The sequence below is a fragment of the Tursiops truncatus genome, chromosome 13 (assembly GCF_011762595.2).
Source record: "Tursiops truncatus isolate mTurTru1 chromosome 13, mTurTru1.mat.Y, whole genome shotgun sequence".
In the NCBI taxonomy this organism is placed as follows: domain Eukaryota; kingdom Metazoa; phylum Chordata; class Mammalia; order Artiodactyla; family Delphinidae; genus Tursiops; species Tursiops truncatus.
Window position 1 is genome coordinate 32,754,900 of NC_047046.1, and position 22,461 is coordinate 32,777,360.

At 44.5% G+C, this 22,461-nt stretch overlaps 1 protein-coding gene across 9 annotated transcripts in view; it reads left to right on the forward strand.

Annotated features, from left to right (window-relative positions):
• Window positions 1-22,461, forward strand: part of EPB41L3 (erythrocyte membrane protein band 4.1 like 3) — a 132,007-nt gene that overhangs the window by 88,177 nt on the left and 21,369 nt on the right. For 7 of the 9 annotated variants that reach the window (XM_073790544.1, XM_073790542.1, XM_073790548.1 and 4 more), the window contains exons 6-12: window positions 544-619; window positions 2,626-2,844; window positions 3,204-3,291; window positions 8,840-8,992; window positions 13,241-13,338; window positions 14,043-14,218; window positions 17,428-17,648. In XM_073790544.1, coding sequence (XP_073646645.1) covers window positions 544-619; window positions 2,626-2,844; window positions 3,204-3,291; window positions 8,840-8,992; window positions 13,241-13,338; window positions 14,043-14,218; window positions 17,428-17,648 — 1,031 coding nt within the window. The remainder of the gene's footprint in view (window positions 1-543; window positions 620-2,625; window positions 2,845-3,203; window positions 3,292-8,839; window positions 8,993-13,240; window positions 13,339-14,042; window positions 14,219-17,427; window positions 17,649-22,461) is intronic. The other 2 variants (XM_073790543.1, XM_073790547.1) reach the window with 1 other exon arrangement.

Here is a 22,461-nt window from a genome sequence, read left to right on the forward strand (position 1 = left end):
GTAAGAAAAGAACTTTCCGAATGGCCCACAGAGCAGCTCATCTCTTAATATGACAGCAAACCTTTCCCATAAAATAAATACATCCTTGACATGTATTATTATGGGATCTGACCTGTCATAACAAAGCAGAAAGGACAAAGGAAATGGGATTCTGTCTGTAATGTTGGTATGTGAGCTCTCCAGAACTTCAGAGAATAGGTCCGGTGAGCCCTAGACTCGTCTGATTGAGGCTTATCTGTCTCGTTTACTTTTTTTCCCTCTTCCCAAGGCCTTTGTCCCTGAGAAAGGGAGGAAGTTTAGTCAATTTCCTTGCTAGTTATAAACCCCAGCAAAGGATTTGATGGGGCAGAAGATTAGAAACTGGAGGAAGTTTCAGAGTTACCTGTGAATTTCACTGAAAGGAGACTTCCCTGTTTTCCATTGATGATTAAAAGTTGCCTGGGTGCTAGTGACTGGGGTTAGGGCCGTTCTAGCCACCGCTTAGTATAATAAGTACAAAGGGATCGTCTGAGACTTTATTCTGATTTTTTCTTCTCTCCGCAGGTGGTGCTTGGCACTTTTCATTTAATGTGAAATTTTACCCACCAGACCCTTCCCAGCTCTCTGAAGATATCACCAGGTATTTGAAAGTTGGCAGTGAAAAAGGCAGGCATGTTGGGAGTCGTGCTCCTGTTAAATTCTCGGGCGGAGGGCAGGCTTACATCTGGTGACCTTACAGTCATCCATGCCGAAATGGCAAACAGAAGGCAACTGAATGAGAGCAAACATCCGATGAGAAGATTTGCCAGATCGTATCTGTTCCCAGTTGAATCTTTGGTGCTAAGCTGGTACTTCCCTCTGCCTGACCCTGGTGGGAAAACACACAGAATTGAGTTGCTGTCGTCTACCCACCACAGTCAAATTCGACGGGATTCAGCCTTAAATGATACGACAGTTCCTAGTGCTCCTCCTTCAAAACTTAGAGCAAAAGTGTGTCTTCGGATGCTTATGCCTTTTTGTATAACCAGTCTGACACGTGGTGGCTGTTTTCAAAAATCACACAGGCGTGCACACACACACACATGCACATAAACACGTGCACGCCTAAGAGTGTACCTTCCACACCTTCTGTATACAAGGAAGACGTTTCATTCGTTTTAGAGAAAAGGCATCAAGAAGGGAATCTAACAGTCTGGCCTGGTGACTGAGCTTTGAGTATAAGGAAGAATCTCTTTAGGAAGCCATTCTGGGTTTGCTGTGTGTCCCTCTAGGCCTCTTCTAATGCTTTCTACTTTGGAATCCTTGGTTTTTTCACTGTGTTTCGTAGTCAGTTTATAGCCAGTCAGAGTAATGCTGCGCAGTGTGGCCTTACAACCCTTCTTGGCAGGCTTTTCAGGAAAGAGAAATCGCTCAAAAAGCTTTAGTCACTTGCTGTGATGAAAAATCGTTTCAGCAGACATGTTTGGAGAAGGGGAAAAACTAGTTCCAGAAGATTTCTTTTATATTTTCATTAAATCAAAAAACAATTTGTAATTTCTTATATAAAGATACTTTTTACTAGTTGAGGGACTATTTAATTGTGGCTAATTTATGGTTAGAGAGCGTATATACACTTTGAGTTGGAATCTAGTGCATGATTCCTTTCCATTTGTGTCATGTGTGTAGGGCCTATGAAATGTGTAGGAATTTTTGTATCTGGATTACATGGCATTTACTTACATCATCAGCTTAAAACCGTATTTAGAGGGGACCTTAATGCTTTATCATATAGTCCTCAGCTTCAACAGATTAATGGTTCGTTTCTTGTGTGAAAGGTACAGGTATATTTTATTCTTATACTCGTATGCTGGGCCATGAAGACTGTTAATAAAATTCACCAATGTTCCCACTTACCTTGGAGTCTTCTACTGTTAGTATATCTGTCACTCTTAGAAGCAGAATAACAGGGAAGGTAAAAGTCAGCTATTAATGGAGATATTTGCATATGATGTTGGCAAAATTTTATGGAAAACGTTTCACAGTCCCCCAGTTTAGAATTGTTTGCTTTTAGTGATGAGATTTTAAGGTAATAATTCTTCAAAGTTAGTCTTCGTAACGGTTGAGTTCTAGGAAGTTATCTAAAGAAGAAAATGAGACCTTGACCCAGGAGAAAGCTCCTCTCGTCAGGAACGCAGGAAGTGGCAGGTAGTGTTCATGACGGCGCAGCCGTTGAGTTACCTGCAGTTTGTCTTGGGCGTGTGGCAGGACCTTTCGTCTAGATAGCAAAATGAGACTTCCTTTAGGTAGTTGGGGCCTAATCGTTATATTTAAGAGCACCATTTTTATATTATAACTTCCCCCACCAGAGATTTTGTTTGACTTTCAACGTTATCTTAATGTTAGAGAGATAGTCTGTAGGTTTCTTTTATTCTGTGTCTCATCAGTGAATCCCTGTATTATTATGAACTTGCCTCTATATGCCCTTAGATATTGTATTTTGTAGCTAAGTATCTTCCCCTGGTATATAGATCCAGATACAAATGCTAGACAATGTGTCCTAGTGGATTATTCTGCAGGGAGAGCTTGCTTGCCGCCCACTTTGTACTGGGCAGTCTCCTTTCCAGTCTCCTAACGCTGGCTTTCTGCCCGTCCTCTGGCTCCTGGAAGGTACTACCTCTGCTTACAGCTGCGCGATGACATCGTGTCTGGCAGGCTGCCCTGCTCCTCTGTCACCCTTGCCACGTTGGGCTCGTACACCGTCCAGTCAGAACTGGGAGACTACGACCCAGATGAGTGTGGCAGTGACTACATCAACGAGTTCCGCTTCGCGCCAAACCACACAAAAGAACTAGAAGACAAAGTCATCGAGCTGCACAAGAGCCACAGGTTAGCGGCAGGAACCCCAAGAGCGTCCGTTTAAGCTGTGCTCGGTGGGTGGGCATCCCCTGCACCACCTGCTTCTCCTGGGACTGAAGTCAGTGCCTTAAGGGTGGGACTCAGCAGAGTGAGGTTCTAGGCCTGGTACAGTTCTGGGTAGTCAGACTCCTACTCGGGTCGTCCTTGTGATGTTTCTGCTAAAAGCCATTTTCCTGGTATTCTCCCCCCGCCTCCCCCAGAGTACAAATCTTTTGGTGCCTCTGTGGGAACTTGCAAGGGAGCTAAGTGGAAAATATTATGGTTCCACCAGGTTAAAAAAAACAAAAAAAAAACCCAGCATTGTAATACCTCTCATTTTTCCTTATCAGAGGCATGACGCCCGCAGAAGCAGAGATGTATTTCTTGGAAAATGCCAAAAAGCTCTCCATGTATGGGGTGGATTTGCATCATGCCAAGGTACGCATATTTTAAACTCCAGGCCTTCTATCTAATTTTATTTAACAGTGTCCAGGACCCAGTTGTCACAAACGTTGTATGCCAAGTACTGTGTGTGACGCCCACCAGGCACTCAGAAAATTCATGTTCAATTTTAAAAGCTCTCTATAAAGTTTAGATACTGTGACAAATCATCAGTGCTTTGAAATAAGATGGTTATTTTGAAGTTCAGTTAACATTAACCAGCCAGGCTAAGATTGCCTAGCCTATCGCCGTGGTTCTATGACTTCTCCTGGGGACAGCTTTGATCCATCTTCTGAGCTGATAAAAGCTCTGAGTTCCAGAATAGCCCTGCTCTCCATCTCGTCACTGTCACCATTTTATTTTATTTATTTTTTTGCCTAACTTGTCTTTTAAAGAAAGAAAAAGAGGGAAGAGATAAGAGAGCAGAGAGAACTGGACAAGCACTATAGTTTTGGGTTTGTTTTGTTTTGAACTTTCTCAGTCACTGCGTGTAATCAAACGGATTCTCCATCCTTACATACAGCACATTCATTGTAGTGTTTGGTCAGTTTATTTTCAGGACATTCTCTGTAATAAATAATTCTGCTACAAATAAATCCTCTCCGCCTGTCCAAAAAAAAAAAAAAAAAGATTGCCTAGTCGACGGGTGAATTGTTGAGGCTGTATCTTGGTTCCAGAGTCTTGCGAAGAGAGAAGTCAGGATTGGGCTGGATTAAGGTTGGGAGGATGTGTCAGCAGCTTTAACTCCACGTCACACTTCTTCCAGAATCTCTGTATCTTTCAACAGTGAGAGAGTGAGCGTATGGGCTGTTAGTCTATTATCTGAACAGCTGTGAATAGAAGTGCCATGGAAGCAGAGGCAAGGTTTCCCAAAAACTTCTATCAGCAAAACATAGGAAGTGTGTTAGGCTCTTACGGATAGGTTCTGGTACTTCAGCAGCACTGAAAAGATCAGTACTTGAAGTTCGGGGACAGCTTCTGATTTGGGCTGACACGAGGATGTCGCTCCTGGGTGGGAATGTGGCTTTACTTCGGGTGGACAGAGTGGTCATGATCACACAGTCCGGGGCTCACAAGAACATGCACTTAACAGGCTGCCAGCCGAGCGAGTGTCTTACACAGTCAAGTTTGGGGCCAAGAAATGAAGAGGGTTTCAGCCAGCTTTGTTTAGGCAAACGTCTCAACAACCCTGGGGACCCCTAGGAGGAAAATCTGTGATGTCTACGTTCTGTTGCTGCTGCATTTGGGGACCTGACAGATTGAAAGTGAGTTTGGACAAGACGATGGTGAGGATCACATGAACGCAGGTCGAATTGGTTGTGTCTGTGGATCATTTTGTACATCACTCAGGGTGAGCACTTCTGAGGCCTGAAGGCCTCCACAAGAGCAGAATCTCTGAGGATTGGCTCTCACCAGGGATGCTGGCACCGGAGAGCCAAGCTCGTTGGCATTTGTGTGTAATTACAGCAGCAGGTGTAGCTCTGTTTACTTGCCAGTTAATTATTACATGTTTTCACTTACTTTGTGCTCGGATAACATAGCATTTTATAGTTTATGCCAGATATAAGGTAGGATGAGGATTTAAAAAGAAAATAAGGACACGCACTAAGACTGTGTTTCTCTTAGAGTTTTTCCCTACGTGGCTGAAAGATAAGGAAACAAGACAGAAATGAAGGTAGCCTGGAAATTTGCGTGACTCGAAAGCTGTTTTTGAGTTACATTACACACGACGACTCAGTTACTGCCCAGGGGAAAATAAATAAATAAATAAAAGGTGAGGGCCTCCATGTAGGAGAAGGGCAACTCAGCATGTATCTGTGTTCCTATCAGGAAAAATGAAATCACTTAACATGGCTGCAGCGACTGAATTAAAATAGATGGCTGCTTTGTCATTCAATAATGTGATTTGAAATTATGCCAATTAAACCAATTAAAAAAGAGAGAGAATTAAGGAAGTGCCAATGCAGCCTGTGATAGGGTTTCATGTGAATACTAAGCGTAACAAATGATTTGGTTATGGGCTTCATTTTCTCATGCAGACGCGCTCCATCATTTCAAGAAGGAAGTTTACTGAATTAAATTAGAGCTAATTTCCAGTTAATAAGTGAGATGCTTCTCTTCTGTTGGTAGTATTGAAAGGCCCTGAGCTCTAGGACCTAGTTAGAAATTCGGAACTGTGATCGCGGACTCCACAGCTCCGTATGAAGAATAAATATCCATGTTAGGTGAAGAAGGTCCCTTGGTTTGGAAAACCTGTTCTAAATGTCTTAGGAAGACGGTCTCTGCTTGTTTGTCATTTAATGTCACTCTGAATAGGCTCTGTCAGAGTCATTTATTTCATATAAGACTCTGAAATGTAGTTATAAATCCATATCGGGTATCCCGTGGACCAGGGGCTAATAAAGGATGGGAAAGTTGGAACAGCGATTTTAAGTTAAGAGAATAGTACCTTCGTTTATTTTAATTAGGATAGGCTGAGGCTGTCCAGGGCTTCCTTCAATGCTCCCTGCTAAAGGGAGCATTAAATATGTTTATTGATAGGGAAACACATGTCCCCAAGAAAGACCACGATGATAGCTTTTTTTTTTTTTTTTTTTTTTTTTTGCGGTACGCGGGCCTCTCACTGTTCTGGCCTCTCCCATTGCGGAGCACAGGCTCTGGACGCACGGGCTGCTCAGTGGCCATGGCTCACGGGCCCAGCCGCTCGGCGGCATGTGGGATCTTCCCGGACCGGGGCACGAACCCGTGTCCCCAGCATCGGCAGGCAGACTCTCAACCACTGCGCCACCAGGGAAGCCCTGGTCATAGCTTTTGATACAGATTTATCAAGCTACTACCTCAATGCTATGGGCTGCGGCAGTAACCTTGATATCAAAAGTATCCTTTTTTTGGTTGCTGTGCCATGAGTGAAATGGAAGCGATCATCAATTTTAAGCTCCACTTATTCCTGCCATTTTCTTTCTTCGTTTGCCTTTTCTTCCGGCAAACAGGTAGTGGCTTAACACGTGCTAGGCAGGCGCTGTGCTGACCACGTGGCCAGGTCAGCAGGATAAACAGAGGCTGCTCTCCACCAGCCTGGGTCTGGAGAAGGAAGAGGAATGGGGTTAGTGGCAGCACCGCTGGCTCGGGCTTCGGGCTGTGCTGACGACATTAATGCTGTGGGGACCCAGAGAAGTGTGTGTGGGAGACGGCAAGGGAGGATGCATTGCAGGAGCCTCCCATCTTCCCCACAAACGGATTCCACCTTCTTGTGATTCAAAGATACTAAGGAGTGATTTAAAGTAGGTAATAATGGAAGAGGTTGTGAATGCCCAGAGTGCTTGCTACACTTACGTTCTTCATCACAAAGAAAGTGACTCAAGGAGCCGTTACCCCAGCAGCCCTGCTCGCGCAGACATTTCTGCTCAGGACCTGGGGGGTCGCCTGTGTGGTCCTGGGAGCAGGTCGGCTAGATCTCAGGGTCCATCGTGCCCCCCACCCACCGCCCTACTTCTGGCATCAGGTCATAGCTCTGTAAATTGCTCTTGCAGGTTAAAGCCCTTGATAAATGGTGGCGGAGCCTTTGAATTCCCCTCAAGTCTGATTATGTTGTAATATCCTGCCGTCAAGTCCTTCCACTTCCATAGAGTGATTTTCGTGTCTAGTGGAGTGATACGTTTCCAAGGAAAAATATTTCATTTTAAATCAGTTAAATTGTATGTGTAACCTCACAGTTCCCAGAGAGGGACCAAAATATTTATTTCTGATTCTGGAAATATTCGTCTTGTGCTTTGCACTGGCGGGATTTAGGAAGTCGGTCCCTCCCACTCCCGTACAGATGAGTCAGAAGCCCCCTTTTGGATTCTTTCATGTCTCCCTCCCCGCGTTTGCTGGCGCTGCAGTGACTCAAAGTGGGACAGCCCCGCCGATGATTGTGTCTCAGACCTCAGCTTCACCTCCACAACACCCTGCTTCCAACAACCAGTGAGACACGGGGGGTGGGGACCGCACATCACACACAGCACCGCCTTCTGTCCTTCGTTCTCACCCCACTCACGACCACCACAGATGTTCACTTTACCCTAATTTCACTGGGACACAATATTGAGGGGGCATAGACTGCTCGTGGGGTATCTCCTGAGCTTTATATAACATCTCTGGTGACCTCTGGGACCCCTCATTGCACATCCCTAGGAGATGACCCAAAGATGGACTGTGCGAGCAGCAAAAGAAAGTTGCAAATATAGCATGATCCCACTTTTGTTGGAAAAGAAATCTATATGCATATATTAAATGCATCTATATTTATGTATGTGAGCCAAGTGGTTAAGTGAGCACCACTGGGCGGTGAGTGTGTGTTGGGGTCCTGTTGGGGAGTACGCTTGTACTTTAAAAAGACTATTTTATATTCAAATTTTACTCTGCCAGTAATGGTATACAAAAAGAGAATCAAGGGCTTCCCTGGTGGCGCAGTGGTGAAGAATCCGCCTGCCAACGCATGGGGCACGGGTTTGAGCCCTGGTCTGGGAAGATCCCACATGCCACGGAGCGACTAAGCCCATGTGCCATAACTACTGAGCCTGCGCTCTAGAGCCCGCCAGCCACAAGTACTGAAACCCGCGCGCCTAGAGCCCGTGCTCCACAACAAGAGAAGCCACCACAATGAGAAACCTGCACACCACACCGAAGAGTAGCCCCCACTCACTGAAACTAGAGAAAGCCCACACACAGCAACGAAGACCCAACACAACCAATAATTAAATAAATAATAAAAATTAAGTTAAAAAAAAGAAACGCAGACCTCTCACTGTTGTGGCCTCTCCCGTCGTGGAGCACAGGCTCCAGACGCGCAGGCTCAGCAGCCATGGCTCACGGGCCCAGCCGCTCCGCGGCATGTGGGATCTTCCCGGACCGGGACACGAACCCGTGTCCCCTGCATCGGCAGGCAGACTCTCAACCACTGCGCCACCAGGGAAGCCGCCAGAGAATCAAGACTTTTTAAAGGAACAAACCCCAAAACACTCATCGGAAATGATGGGGGTCTCTCTATTAGTGTACGTATTAGTTAAAAGCCCTGCCCCTGGAAGCAGGCTGCCCATATTCAACTGGGATGGACACTTAACCTTTCTGTGCCTCAGTTTTCTTGCCTGTAAAGTGGGAATCATAATAGCAGCTATCTCAGAATTATCCTAGTGAAGATGAACAATGTACGTAAAGTGGTCAGAGCCGTGCCTGGCACTCAGTAATAAGAACTGAGGCTCTGATCGTTACTGTTACTAACACACCTTCACCTGGGTGGCCTCTGTGTGCAGTGTTGACATGCTGTGTAAGTCCAAGATACGTGGGTGAACAGTTTACACTAACAAACCTCCATAGTGATAAATATCTTCGCTCAAAGGCTGTTATTTAGTGGGAATATTTTTTACAGTGCTACAGTGCTTTGCATATTCAGATGAGAGCTGCAGGTAGCTAATTATAGGTTCTGACCTGGAGGCTTAAATCGTGTACCCGCCACAGTGGAAATAGGTGAGATGCTCATCCAGCGTTTCTTGCTGCCATTTTCCAGGATTCTGAGGGAGTTGAAATCATGTTAGGAGTGTGTGCAAGTGGCCTGTTGATATATCGTGACCGACTACGCATCAACAGGTTTGCCTGGCCAAAGGTTCTAAAGATTTCATACAAACGGAGCAACTTTTACATTAAGATCCGGCCGGGAGAGGTGAGTAGACCCCAATTTGCATGTATGTCGGGAAGAAAGTTACCCAAGAGCAAACAAAAACGTAAATTACCTGCTCACACGTTCTGAACATGGCAGGACATAATGAGTTATAGCTAAATGCCTAAGAGAACTTATTGTAGGTTTGTCCAATAAACAGTAATAAATAAGATGTTCTCTTCTTTTTTATTGTGTTGTTCTAGTTTTTCCCCACTGCATACATTAATTGAAAGGCTTTCCTTTTTACATATTTCAGCGGAAAATCAAGATTCATGAATAATGTTTTGTATTTTTCAAGCTGCGCTATCAAAGAAACTCTTAGTTGCTAAACCTCTTTGTGAATAGAGAATAGGTTTCTTCCCATCGGTCCTGTTGATCTGTCTCCGTGTCCCCTCTCTTGTCCTCCAAATCTGATAGTACCCTAAAGGGAAGAGCTTAGAGGTAGCATGCATCAAAGTATAAGAAAGATTAGAACAAGTGACACCGGGTATAAATTATGCAAGTTCTGTAGCCTAATGTATTTCTCCCCTTTGTTTTTCAATCAAGAGAGGCTAATGAAAGAATCAAAATTGTTAATTAATCCTTGCTCCTTAGGCAGAAGCATCCATCCATGGTCAACTCATGTCCTCCTTAGTGGTTTGACATAATATATAGTAAATATCTGCTGTTTTCTCATAATAGATAATAAATAATGTCCAAGTTCTAATTAGTATAGTTAATATAATGGAGGCAGTTGAAGCTCTAAGACTGCAGCTCGTTTAGTTTCTGAACATTTTCTGGTACAATATAGAATTATCTCCTGTCTTCAGAATTAACCTCACCACTGGTGGAAAACACAATTTAAAAATCACTGTATGGAATATAATGTACAGCATGGTGACTGTAGTTCATAACACTGTATTGTGTATTTGAAGTCGCTAAGAGAGTGGATCTTAAAAGTTCTCATCATAAGAAAAAAATTTGTAACTTTGCGTGGTCATAGATATTCACTAGCCTCATTGTGGTGGTCATTTCACAAAATATCAAAGCATCATGTTGTACATCCGAAACTAATATAATGCTATATGTCAGTTGTATCTCAGTACAAAAAAAGTTTAAAGACTACGACTATAAAGCAAGCAGTCGTGTTTAACGTAAATATAAAATCAAACTTGTCTATGAAGACTGAAATATTCTACAAGCTATCTGAAATTAAAGTCATTTTTTAATATTTCCTAAAGATTGCATGTCTTACAACCAAGATATGTTTGATTTATGAAACATTAAGTGAGCATCTATATATTGCCAAGCTCTGTGTTGGGCATTGAGAATAGAAAGATAAATACGACCTTATTCCTGTCCTATAGGGAGTTTGTGTTCAGCAGAGAAGACTCATACACTTGCAATTACAGCATCACGATGCAAGTGTGATAATATTCCGTAGACGTGAAATGAGCGTAGATGTTGTGAGGGGCCAGAAGGGGAAGTTGGAGCAGTGCATCATGAGACCACAGTGAGCCATGGGAACTTTAAACTGGGATGTGACATACTCGGTGGATATTTTGGGATGAAATTCAGCAGCTTAGTAATGTGATGTGATAGGACCTAAACTAGGGCAGAGGCTGTGGGAATAGAATGGAAGAAGCACATTTGAGAGAGAGGTTTCAGAGGCAGAACCAGTAGGTCCTGGAGACAGGATGGGGCAAAGATCAAAAGAGGAAAGAAGAGGGCTTCCCTGGTGGCACAGTGGTTGAGAGTCCGCCTGCCGATGCAGGGGACGCGGGTTCGTGCCCCGGTCCGGGAAGATCCCACATGCCGCGGAGCGGCTGGGCCCGTGAGCCATGGCTGCTGAGCCTGCGCATCCGGAGGCTGTGCTCCGCAACGGGAGAGGCCACAACAGTGAGAGGCCCGTGTACCGCAAAAAAAAAAAAAAAAAAAAAAAGAGGAAAGGAGAGAGTCCAGGATAATCAGAGGGTTTTGGGTTTGCATGAGCGAAGTCAATGGTGATAATATTACTAGAGAGAAAAAGGGAGAATTTCAGGAAAAAAGATTGAAATTCCTTTTGGGACAGAATTTGGCGGGGGGGGTGATCCTTGCATAGTAAGAAATATAAGATTTAAACAGTGTCATCAGCTGTATAATACATTTTATTCAAAGCCTTAGGTCTTGAAGAAATTACCAAGAACAAGGAAGTTAGAGGGGAAAAAACTCTTAAAACAGAAACTCTGGATAATACCACTTTTTGAGGGAGGGGTAGGCGGAAAAGGACCAGAGGTAGATGAGGAAAAACAACCAGAGAGGAGAAGAAGGGCCAGAAAGAGTCATGGATGATAAATAAGGAAGATGAGATTCAGGGAGCCTGGTTCACTCGGATGAGAACTAAGGAAAGTGTGTTGAACTTGACGATCAGGTCTTGTCGTGGCAGTAAGGGTTCAGGAAAGAGCTAGAGCCCCCGGCGGGTAGCAGCAAGGTGAGGAGTGAAGTAGCAGCGGCTTCCCTTCCTGACACTTAGCAGTGATTCTGGTTCCGCAGGAACACGCTCAGAGAAAGTCGTTTTCCTCCCCTTTTTTACAACCATATTCATAGGCTGAGAAGAATGAGAAGGAGAAGGAATTACTGGTGGCACGAAGGCTCTGAAGCGGTTGGAAGAAGTGGATACAGAGCACAGAGAGAGAGAGATAAACGTTCAAAAAGTGCAGGGATCTCTCTCATCTTTGTGCTGAGTAGGACAGAGCAGTAAGAATCTTCCCGGCTTCCCGCTTCTTCCGGGAAGAGCTAGCTGACTCTTCTGTAAAACCCCTGGCCTTAGCATGGCGTGTCGTCCATGTGAGATGCAGGATGAATAAATGGTGGATGGTTTAGTCAAGGTCCCTTCCTCTGGCTTGTCGGTTGACTGGGTCCATTGGACGGGGGTGAGTTTCATGACCGTCCCTGGACAGGAATGTCAGACAGAGGGAGAAAATGGGGAAGGCGACTGCATTTAGAGCCACCCGTCATGTACTTCCCCTTCTCCCCCTGGCCAGTCCCACTCAGTGAACAAGAAACAGAGGTCCGGAATAGCTAAAGTTCACATACCTCGCACAGGACCCCTCCCCTTGGTTCTTTGCCGCATAAATTACTTTTGCTATCGATTATACCAGTAGTCTGGGGGGTTTGAGCTCTTTGGGGACCTTTACTGTTTAAGATGATTGCCCTCTGGTGGCCTGATGTATTCAGAAAATAAAAAATATTTCTTGCGTATCTGCCATAGTAATATGAAAATATATTACTCAGGAAGTTAGCTACCTCACCCTGAAAAAGCAGATGGCTGATGGAGTATCATCTGAACTCTAAATGCTGAAAAATATGAAAATGTGTTCTCCCAATCCCTGACCTTATGCAGTCGGCCCTCCGTATCCCAGGGTTCTGCATCTGTGGATACAACCAACTGTGGATTGAAAATATTCGGGAAAAAAATTCTAGAGAGTACCAAACAGCAAACCTTGAATTTGCTGCATGCAGGCAGCTGTTTCCGTAGCATTCACATTGTATTTCAACTGTTTACCTGGCATTTACATCGTGTTAGGCATTATAAGTAGTCTAGAGATGATTTAAAGTATATGGGAGGGCTGCATAAGTTATATGCGTGTATAGTATGCTATTTTATGTAAGGGATTTGAGCATTCACAGGTTTTGGTATCCACAGGGGTCCTGGAACCAATCCCCTTTGGATACTGAGGGATGACTGTATAATATTGAGAGACGTTAGCATTTAACATGATAATCTATATTAGAATGCACAAATAAAATCAGCAGTATCTGATACCAAGTCATCAAATACCTAGGATATGCGCATATTTCCAGACCAGATACAAGGAGAAAATGTCATCCTGAGAATGCTGTTTTATTCATTTCTTTGCGTTCCAGCTGAAGTCATGATGTCGGAGAGAAACTATGACGATTAGGCTTAGAAATCAGATCAGGACAAACTGGTCTCTGGAAGGAATACAAATATTCTTCTTTTTTTGCATTTAGTTTTCATAAGATTCATCCTTGTACATGAAACTTTTACTACATGCATAATGTGGTTGTCTGTACCTGCAGCATTTTAAGGAGATAGATAGATTTTTTTAAACGAGTGAATGTGTATAGCATGAAATCTGTGTATAGCAATTGATTTAGGGAGTAAAGAAAAAAATTGTGGGTGGTATTTTGACTTTGTCTATTATTTGCTTTCATGTTATTTATGATTGCAAACTTCACTCTACTCTTCAATATGTCTTTTAAATTTAGTTTGAACAATTTGAAAGCACCATCGGGTTTAAGCTGCCCAACCATAGAGCGGCCAAGCGTTTGTGGAAAGTGTGTGTGGAACACCATACATTTTTCAGGTGGGTAGAGATCACTTTGGTCTTTCCTAAGGAAGAAGTAGAATGGTTGGAATCACCTACACTGATAAGAGGTTGTTGGAAAGAAGAATGAGACCACAAGATCCTTTCTATTCCTTCAAGTTCGTTGCCGCCAGATTTCTTGATAAATCCTAAAAGAACTTCTGACGAAATTTGAAGGATTTTCCTTAATTTGTTGGATACTTATCTGTCTCATCTCCCCTTCATTATCTTGAGAGGTTTTTCATTATTTTTCTAGAACATCCACTTCAGATGTCCAATCCCTTCCTTACTCTTTCAGTAGCTTTTCAATACCATGCACCCCTTTGCCCACATCCAGTAAGTACTAAAGCCCTCAGATTTGTGTCTACAAAGTAATAAATGGTCACTGTTCTTCACTAACATCCCCTACTTAATTGCTCTCTGGGTTTGTAGAACCACAGACTCTCCAGTTCCATAGGATGTTCAAATTCACCTAGTCCAGCTCCACCCCTGTTGTGCTTCTAGCCTCTCTACAACATCCCTAGTTGATATACACTGTGTGAAGTGATTTTTTTTTCCTTATAAAACCAGGTTCACTGAATGGCAGGTTGGGGGTTCAACCCTGAGTACACAAAGCACTTTACCTTTCAGAACAGAGTGATAAGTTAGCCTTCTTAGTATGTGGCTTAATAGTCTTGCTGATGTTTTTCCTTTAATATCTCCAGACTGTTGTTACCAGAAGCACCTCCAAAGAAGTTCCTTACCTTGGGGTCCAAGTTTCGTTACAGTGGCAGAACACAAGCCCAAACCAGGAGAGCTAGTGCACTGATAGACCGCCCGGCCCCTTACTTCGAGCGTTCGTCCAGCAAACGTTATACCATGTCTCGCAGCTTGGACGGAGGTAGGCACTGCTCCCCTTAATGATTGCTAGTGGCTACCGAGCAGCGAGAAACCATCGTGAGCCTTTGATGGACACAGGTGCTCTGCGATCGCGTGAAAGGAAGAGCACTCGTTGGTCTTCAGCTGAGTGGCACATTTTAACCAACCCCCCAGAAAAGGTGCCTGTGGGAGTCCTATGTCTGTTCTTGGTGGGTTTATATAAAATCACACAAAAGAATGGTACTTGGGGAATGAAGTGGCTTTCATAAGCTGGCACCCTGAATTTGGAGAAGGGTGCTCTCATTCTAAATATAGCAATCACATACTTATAAGTAATTTGTTTCTCTTTTCAGCAGATGGTAAATGATTATCAGGTTGGTTTTAGATGATTTGTTTCCGAAAGAAAACTGTGCATTAGATTTATCTCTGTTTCTTTAAAAATGTTATGAATAGAACGTGACTTTTATCAGTCAGTGAATAATAGCTGATAGAAAGGATGACATTCAAATAACAGAGCAAAGGGCTCTAAGGAAATTATCCTGGTTAATATTAATTACTACACCAGCTGGACTGGGAGAGCGTTGCTGTGTAAATATTCTGTACCGTGAAGTCAGATGTGTGAGTACCACAGGGAGAGAGTCACTGCATCACTTAAGTAGCATTTTTAAGGCATAGTAATGAGGTTTTTGCAGGCTTTTGTTTTGTAGAGCAGTCTTCTGTGGCTGTCCAGAGGTACATGCAGATGTACTTTCTGCTCCAAGACATGGCAGCTGTAGGAAAGTCGGAACCTCTATATCCGTAGATGTGAAACCCACAGACACCGAGGGCCAACTGTATTCATTGTACGACGTACACCGTTTTGTGTAAGGGACTTGAGCATCCGTGGGTTTTGCTTATCCACGGGGGCCCCAGAACCATTCCCCCCAGACACCAGGGCACGACTGTGGCCAGACCTCTGCCTCCTAATCCAGAGCTCCTTGGGGGTGAGATGTTTTATAGGAGACTTATCCTGGGCACATAAAAAGAGAAGTTTCTAGCATGTGTGTACAGTTTTAATAATAAGCAAAAGCATAAATAGAAACAAATAAAAGTTACAGGTGCCTGGTATCACCTCCCTCCTGGCCTTTTTTGCTGCCCACTCACCATGGAGTCTCAGTTCTTCCTTCCATTTGGCCAAACCCCGATGTGGCTTGTAGGGAAGCGAACTCCCTGGATCGCCGGATTTAGAAGACTTTACTGTCCCAAAGGGATACTTAGAGGAAGTAAAAATTGTGTTATTAGTGCTGTATCGTTGTTATAAATTATATTAGCGAAGTGGGAAGAATGTTCGCCTAGCGTAGGTAGATAAGTTCAGACCGATGTCCAGACCGTCTCTCTGTACAGCGGTGGGTGGATGAAGTACTGTCTGCAGGTCCCAGCTTTAGTCGTCATCTGTAAGGTGGGATCGAGGCCACCTCTGACAGGTTGTTGCGAAGAGTGAATAAGACGTAGGTGAAAGCAGTCTTGTTACAGATGTAATCATAATGATCTCAGTAGGTATATTGATAATCATTCTTTAGGCTTTTGTGAGCTGGCCTAGGAAGTCAGTCTTACCATTCTCTACCTTCTATAACAATGTCCCGTTTTTAGAATCTCTGAGAGCCAAACTTTTGGGGAAAACTGTTTATTAGGACCATTTTGAGTCAGATTAAGATACTGGAAAATTCACATTGACAATGACTTTCTTTTGGCGGCGCCTCATCTCCTCTTCCTTGAAGAGTCTGTGTAAACTGGTGTGTGTTCTCTAAGTCAGTGCTGGAGGAGCTTGTGTGGAATCACAGCTTTTTTTCCCGGATGTCATCCACTCTGTCCTGCGATGTGAACCCAAGGGGACACACTTGTTGTGAATGTTGTTTTCCTTGTGACCTTCTGTGTGATAATGATTGCTGAGAAGACGGAAGACAATTGTGAAATCAATGTACTAATTCCATGCTGTCTCTTTCTCCCTGCCCCAAAGTGATGTTAGTATGTGTTGTCTCTCACTCCTTGGGGTCCTGCCAATTCTCGTATGTTTTCTGAGCTGCTGCTCGGGGGGGCCATGGCTGCATGTTGGAATAGAAACTGCTTTTTGCAAGGTTGCATCGTCTGTTAGAACAGCCTAACAAGCCTTTTAGGAAACTGTGTCTCATATGAGCTTTTTCATCATCAGTAAGAGATGTAAAATATCTTAGTGAAGGTATTTTAGTAAAACGGTTCACTATTCAAAGGATTTCAGAGCTTTTTCTTACATTTATGTTTTAAACTTCCTAAAATATGAAAGCAGATTAAATTTTGCCTACGATTTGAAAAGCAGCCTTTCTAAATTTCAGTAAATTTTATGGTACCTAAAACCTAAAAGAATGAGTAGCAAATTTCAAAAGTCTAACTAAATTAAGCATCTCTTTCACTGAGACATTTTAGCTGGGACGAAAGGCTGGGTGTTCTCTCTTACGTTTGCGTGCTTTGCACTTGCATGAATTTCATTAGCAGCGTTTGTCTTGTTTTCCCAAAATACTAGAGATGAATGAATGTATGCATATCGTGGTAGTCTTTTTAAAGCACAGTAGAAATTAAAACATTTCTGCACTTCAGTTGAACAGAGTTACCATCTGAATTCTATAATCTCTGCGCAGTAACTGGTTACTTTTCATTATTACTTATGTAGCTTTTATATTGTAGAAGTGATAGACTTTCCAAGCACTAATAGTGGTAGTAATAGTAATAATAATTAAAAAAAACATTTCAGTGCTCCTTAATGAGTGGCACTTGCAAAGCTCTGTTTAAAGTCAAGTGCACTAGGGCAGTTGTCTGTCTACTGTTAGTTGTGGAACTTGCCCCAAGTGTCTGGTGCTGGTGCCCCGCCAGTTACTCTGTGGGTAACAGCCTCGGTGGCACTCAGCCCCCCATCCTTCCTCTCACCTCCACCCTCACACACATCCTCACCCGAGAGCCTGAGAAGTGGATGGAAATTATTCTGGTGGCTTTGAGAGACGAGCATTGAAATCACACTTAAACGCAGTTATGGGTGACAACAGAAGGATGAATCTGTGGCGTTGCTTAGATGAGAGTACCTGCAGGGCTGACCTGTCTTTTGAAGAGAAACCTGGTATTTTATGGGGGGATTTTTGCTGTAACGGGAGCAATCGGTGGTGTCCGTCTGTCTTCTGACTTAACTGTTTTGGTCTTTATTTCTCCAATTGTATTTGCTTTTAGCATCAGTGAATGAAAACCATGAAATATACATGAAGGATTCTGTGTCTGCTGCAGAGGTTGGTACTGGCCAGTACATGACAACAAAGGGCATCTCTCAGACCAACTTGATCACCACTGTGACTCCGGAGAAAAAGGCAGAGGAGGAGCGGGGCGAGGAAGACGACAGACGGCAAAAGGCCGAGGAAGCCACACCCGTCGCTGCCGTACGGCCCGAGGGAAAGGTACATCTCCCCCGCTGTCTCCCCGACCTGTGCACTCTCTAAAGAACTCCTGAATAAGACTGAGGACGTAAGCCAGGAATGTGAATAAGACTTAGGCTAATTCGTATCTCAGCATTAGTCACCTTCATGTTGTCAACTTTTAAATTAGTATGTCCTCTGTCAACACTTTTCCCCTACAAAAGCCCTTTCTAACTTTCGGGAAATTCTTATTGAACAACTGAGGTGCTACGTGAGACTTTCAGGACAGCTGTCCTGTCTGTAGATCTTAGAAATACATTTGGTAGTGAATTACACTTTTCTGTTTGGGCTCACAATTCAGAACTGTCACTAAAGCTGTTTTCTTTGTTTCTGGCCCCATCCTCCTACCCAGGGCTGTGTATTTGTCTAGATGCACAGTAATTGCTTTGCCCTTCTTCTGACCGCCGGTAGCTGAGTGACCACAGCCTGCATACTTATACACTGTTTCCACTGTTTCTCTCTCTCAGTCTTATCATCTTAACCTAACCATCAGAGTAGCCAGTGGATGTGTTTTGGAAAAGGGATATTAAGGCCAAAGTTTGCAAGGGAAGACGGAGGGCGAACTTGGCAGTAATTTTTCCAGGGTGTTTTATTCATTGAACTTGGTCACTTCATTTCATCCAAAAGTCAATTTATTTTTAAATATTATGTTTATTTCTGGAAGTCCATCACTATAAAGCAACTTTCCAGGAAAATGAAAGTCAAAAAACATGTAGACAACCTGCTTCTGTTTCGGGATTTTGTATGTCGCAGAGCAGCTCCCTAAAAGTCAAAGAACATGCCGGGAGGTTTATACATAATAATAATGGAAAAACAAGAGTGGGTCTTGGAATGTACAGAGTACAGAGTGAAAGGAAACAGCAGAATAAAAATGCCGTATAACTTAGAGGTTATGCTAAAACTTAGGTAAATTTGATTCAGAAGTGCTCTTTTGCACGTGGGCTCTTCAAATGCAGAGTACGGGGCAGAGAATCAGCTGGGGCTCTGTAGAAAAATGCTCCTTTGGATAAGAATTTAACAGTGACCTCTAAATGGGCAGATTGGCAAACGTATCATCATTCTGTTTATGTTAGACTATCCCAATGACCCAATCCATCATCCTTTTTTAGGGTAAGATTATTTATTTGCCAAACACAAAAATAAAAACAGGATAGGACATAATGGAAGGATATTTGGATCACTTTTGCTGTTAAAATGCGCTTTGTTCTGAATTTTGTTTTTACACTCTTTTCGTTTAAGGCGGGTTCTAACTAGGTCACGATCAGAAGATGATATACTTGAAAAGCCAATGTGTCCCATGATTTCTGAAAGTCGCCCAGGCCAACACTCCATTCTGAGGGCTGTGTAAATATGATTAAGTGCCCCATAAAAGTAAATGACTTGTCGTTTGCTCCATAAACGCTCCATTCCCACTTTGTTTGATTTTAAAAGATCAGCAATTTGTTTACATGAGATGGAGCCCTAAGCCAGCATCACTGGGTGCCTTTTATGCCATGGGAGATTAGAAAGACCAAGAAGACTGTTCTCTTAGAGTCGGAGCCTCTGAGAAGCCAGCACTGTGACCCTGATGCCTTCTGAGAGGTCGTGGCTGAGGCCTTGTGCTGAAGGAGCTGAAGGGCTGTCTACATCTCCCCTGCTGCAAAGCTGTCTTTAAAAACCACTCTAGGGCTTCCCTGGTGGCACAGTGGTTAAGAATCTGCCTGCCAATGCAGGGGACGCAGGTTCAAGCCCTGGTCCGGGAAGATCCCACATGCCGCGGAGCAACTGAGCCCGTGAGCTACAACTACTGAGCCTGCGCTCTAGAGCCCATGAGCCACAACTACTGAGCCCGCGTGCCACAACTGCTGGAGCCCGCGTGCCTAGAGCCCATGCTGTGCGACAAGGGAAGCCACCGCGATGAGAAGCCCGCGCACCACTACTAGAGAAAGCCTGGCGTAACAACGAAGACCCAACACAGCCAAAAAATAAATAAATAAAATTAATTTTTTTAAAAAAAGCCGCTCTAAAAACCACTCTGATCAGCAACATGGAAGATTAAGCCGTCATTTCATTCTTCTCTGTCTTCAAAAAGTAGCGTAGAGGGCGCTTATTTTTTAACCAAGATGAAAATGTATTACTGAAAATAGCTCTTAAGTGACTGGTCCCTAGATTCCTTTGAGAGGAGGTGTGTTTCCCCACTAACGATCACCCCAGGTGACGGGGCAGCCTCCACGGGCAGAAGGCGGCTTGTAACTTGTACATTATTCTCAGCTCAGTGAGATTTGTGCAGCGTCTTGTTTAAGACACAGTGTTTAATGTCAGATGTGAGTATTAGGAAAAGACATACTTGTCTGATACCGAAAAAGAGACACTTCTACATTCTACTAGATCCATGATATAATTTTATTTGTGCATTTTCTTACCCTCTGTCTCTATATTTACCAAGTCAGGGTTGGATTACCGTCACAAAGCAGACCAGATAATGTCCATGCTCTCAGGACACTAGGCAGAAACACGCATGTGAGTACACACACACACACACACACACACGAGCAGAAGTTCAGTCATCTTCAGGCTCCAGGTGACCTTGTCTTGAACTTGGCTATAGCAGCTTCCACGCTGGCCCTGGGTCCTGTTTGGCATTTGCTTGTCTCTCCCACCCCTCTCGCTCAGCATCCCTCCACCACCTGCAGAGAAAGCTGGCTGTGGTCACGGAGACTGCGGGGACCAGGAAGGGTGTAAAGAACCTTACTTGCCCTGCACAAGCCTGCATGCCCCTCCCCAGGAGCACTATTGTGGGGTTGCCTGCCTTGATCTTCCCCTTAAGGACTCAAACCAGGCGGCTTAAGCCTACGGCTCCTCTAAGAAAAACCGGAAGGTGGGGAAATTGTATCTTTCTATTATTTACGGACCACAAGTAATACAAAGTAAGTGCAGATAAACCACATCACAAGAAAACACGTCCTTTTTCGCTAGTTAGCTTGTTCGAAACCACTTCTTTAAGCTCCCCCGTGTACATTATGGGTAAGGGGCCAAAATCGTCGTTTTCAGAAGAGCCTCGGTGCTTTATGGAGAGGTAAGGTTCCTACGGCGTTCACTGTGGAATTCCCTAATTGGAGCTGCTTATGGGTAGGAGTGGGGTCAGAAACTTGGTGATTTGGAAACCCACCTGCTTTGGCTATGACTGACTAACCAAGGAAAAGTAATGCTAGAGATTTTGTTTTTAATCATCAAAAATTGGATTCATTGTCATTTTAATCTAACTGAACCCTAGTAACAGATCTGGTCGCTGGAGATTAGGAGAAGTTATTGAAAGTCTTGGTTTTAAGTTATCAGAGAGTTACATTTGCTCTCAGCATCCTAAAAATTTCTAGAGTTGTTGGTCTAAACAGAAGTTTTGGATCGTATGAAACGTAGTCATGAGATTACCCACAGATCTCTTTAGTTCTGATTTTTTTTTCAAGCCCACCCTGTGTTTGACTTGAAGGTCTAATGGGAAGACGATGGCCGTTCGTGGCAGCGTTGGCATGCCGCTTGAATACTTTAAAATTCACCAACAACCCTAGTGCTGAAATTCTTGTTTGACGATTTTTTTCTCGGTACCCATAAGAAAATTAACTAATTGCAGTTTTCTTTTTGTCCTTTTGCACCTCTGTTCGCTGCTTTCTGTCTCTCTCGCTGTCTCTCTCACATCAGTCACCCGGGCTTGGCACTGACTCATGTCCCCCCTCCCCCCCATCAGCCCGCTCTCCCCCTGCATCTCCCACAGGGCTCCGCAGGAGGTGTAAGGAGAACGGGCACCCCCCGCCGGGGGTCGAGCCGGCCAGAGACCCCGGGCACCTGCACGGGGAGCCCGCCTCGGACTCTGATGGCCGAGGGAAGCCGTGCCTGGGGGACCACGATGTGGCTTTTAGCTGCAAACAGCGGCCGGGCAGAGGGGCCACGCTGTTTTCCTTCTCCTTGCAACTCCCCGAGTCTTTCCCCTCTCTCCTGGATGACGATGGCTACCTGTCCTTCCCCAACCTTTCCGAGAGCCACCTCCTGCCCCAGAGCTTGCGGCATTACCTCCCCATCCGCTCGCCCTCTCTGGTGCCCTGCGTGCTCTTCATCTTCTTCTTCCTGCTCTCCGCCTCCTTCTCAGTGCCATACGCCCTCACTCTCTCCTTCCCTCTGGCTCTGTGCCTCTGCTGCCTGGAGCCCAAGGCGGCCTCCTTGAGTGCCTCACTAGACAATGACCCGAGTGACAGTTCAGAGGAAGAGGTGTGTACCGCGGCATAGAACACACGTCCCTGTCGTGCTCGGGGCCGCGGTCCGAAACAGTCTCAGACGGCTGCTGCGATAGTGGTCCTACTTTCAGAGCCTCATTTATCGTCTGTGCCAATCTGTGCAGAGGTTTTGTGTGCAGGGGGTGCGACCCGGCCCCGGGGTTAGGCACAACACCATGTGGATGCAGCAGGCTGAGCCCGGCCCGGAACCGCACTGCCAACCCACCGACTCCAGCGGGTGGGGAAGGACTCAGCCGTGAGCCAATTGTAAATAAATAACCCGTTAGCTACGTAAGAACTCAGGGTCGACTTAAAGGCTCTGTTCAGTTCTCATTCAATAAAGGGAATGACACAGAAGACGGATGAGTAACTTTCAACTAGATTGGCGGCAAGTTACCAAAATGTACCCTGCTGTAATGACGCACAGTGGTGATACGCACCAGGTAAAGATGCTCAGGGCGTGGCGGGAGACAGCACCGCCGTCGAGGTGCACCACCACCCTCGGGGCAGCTCTCCAAGACTGTAAATGCCTCCCTCTCCTCCCTGGAGAT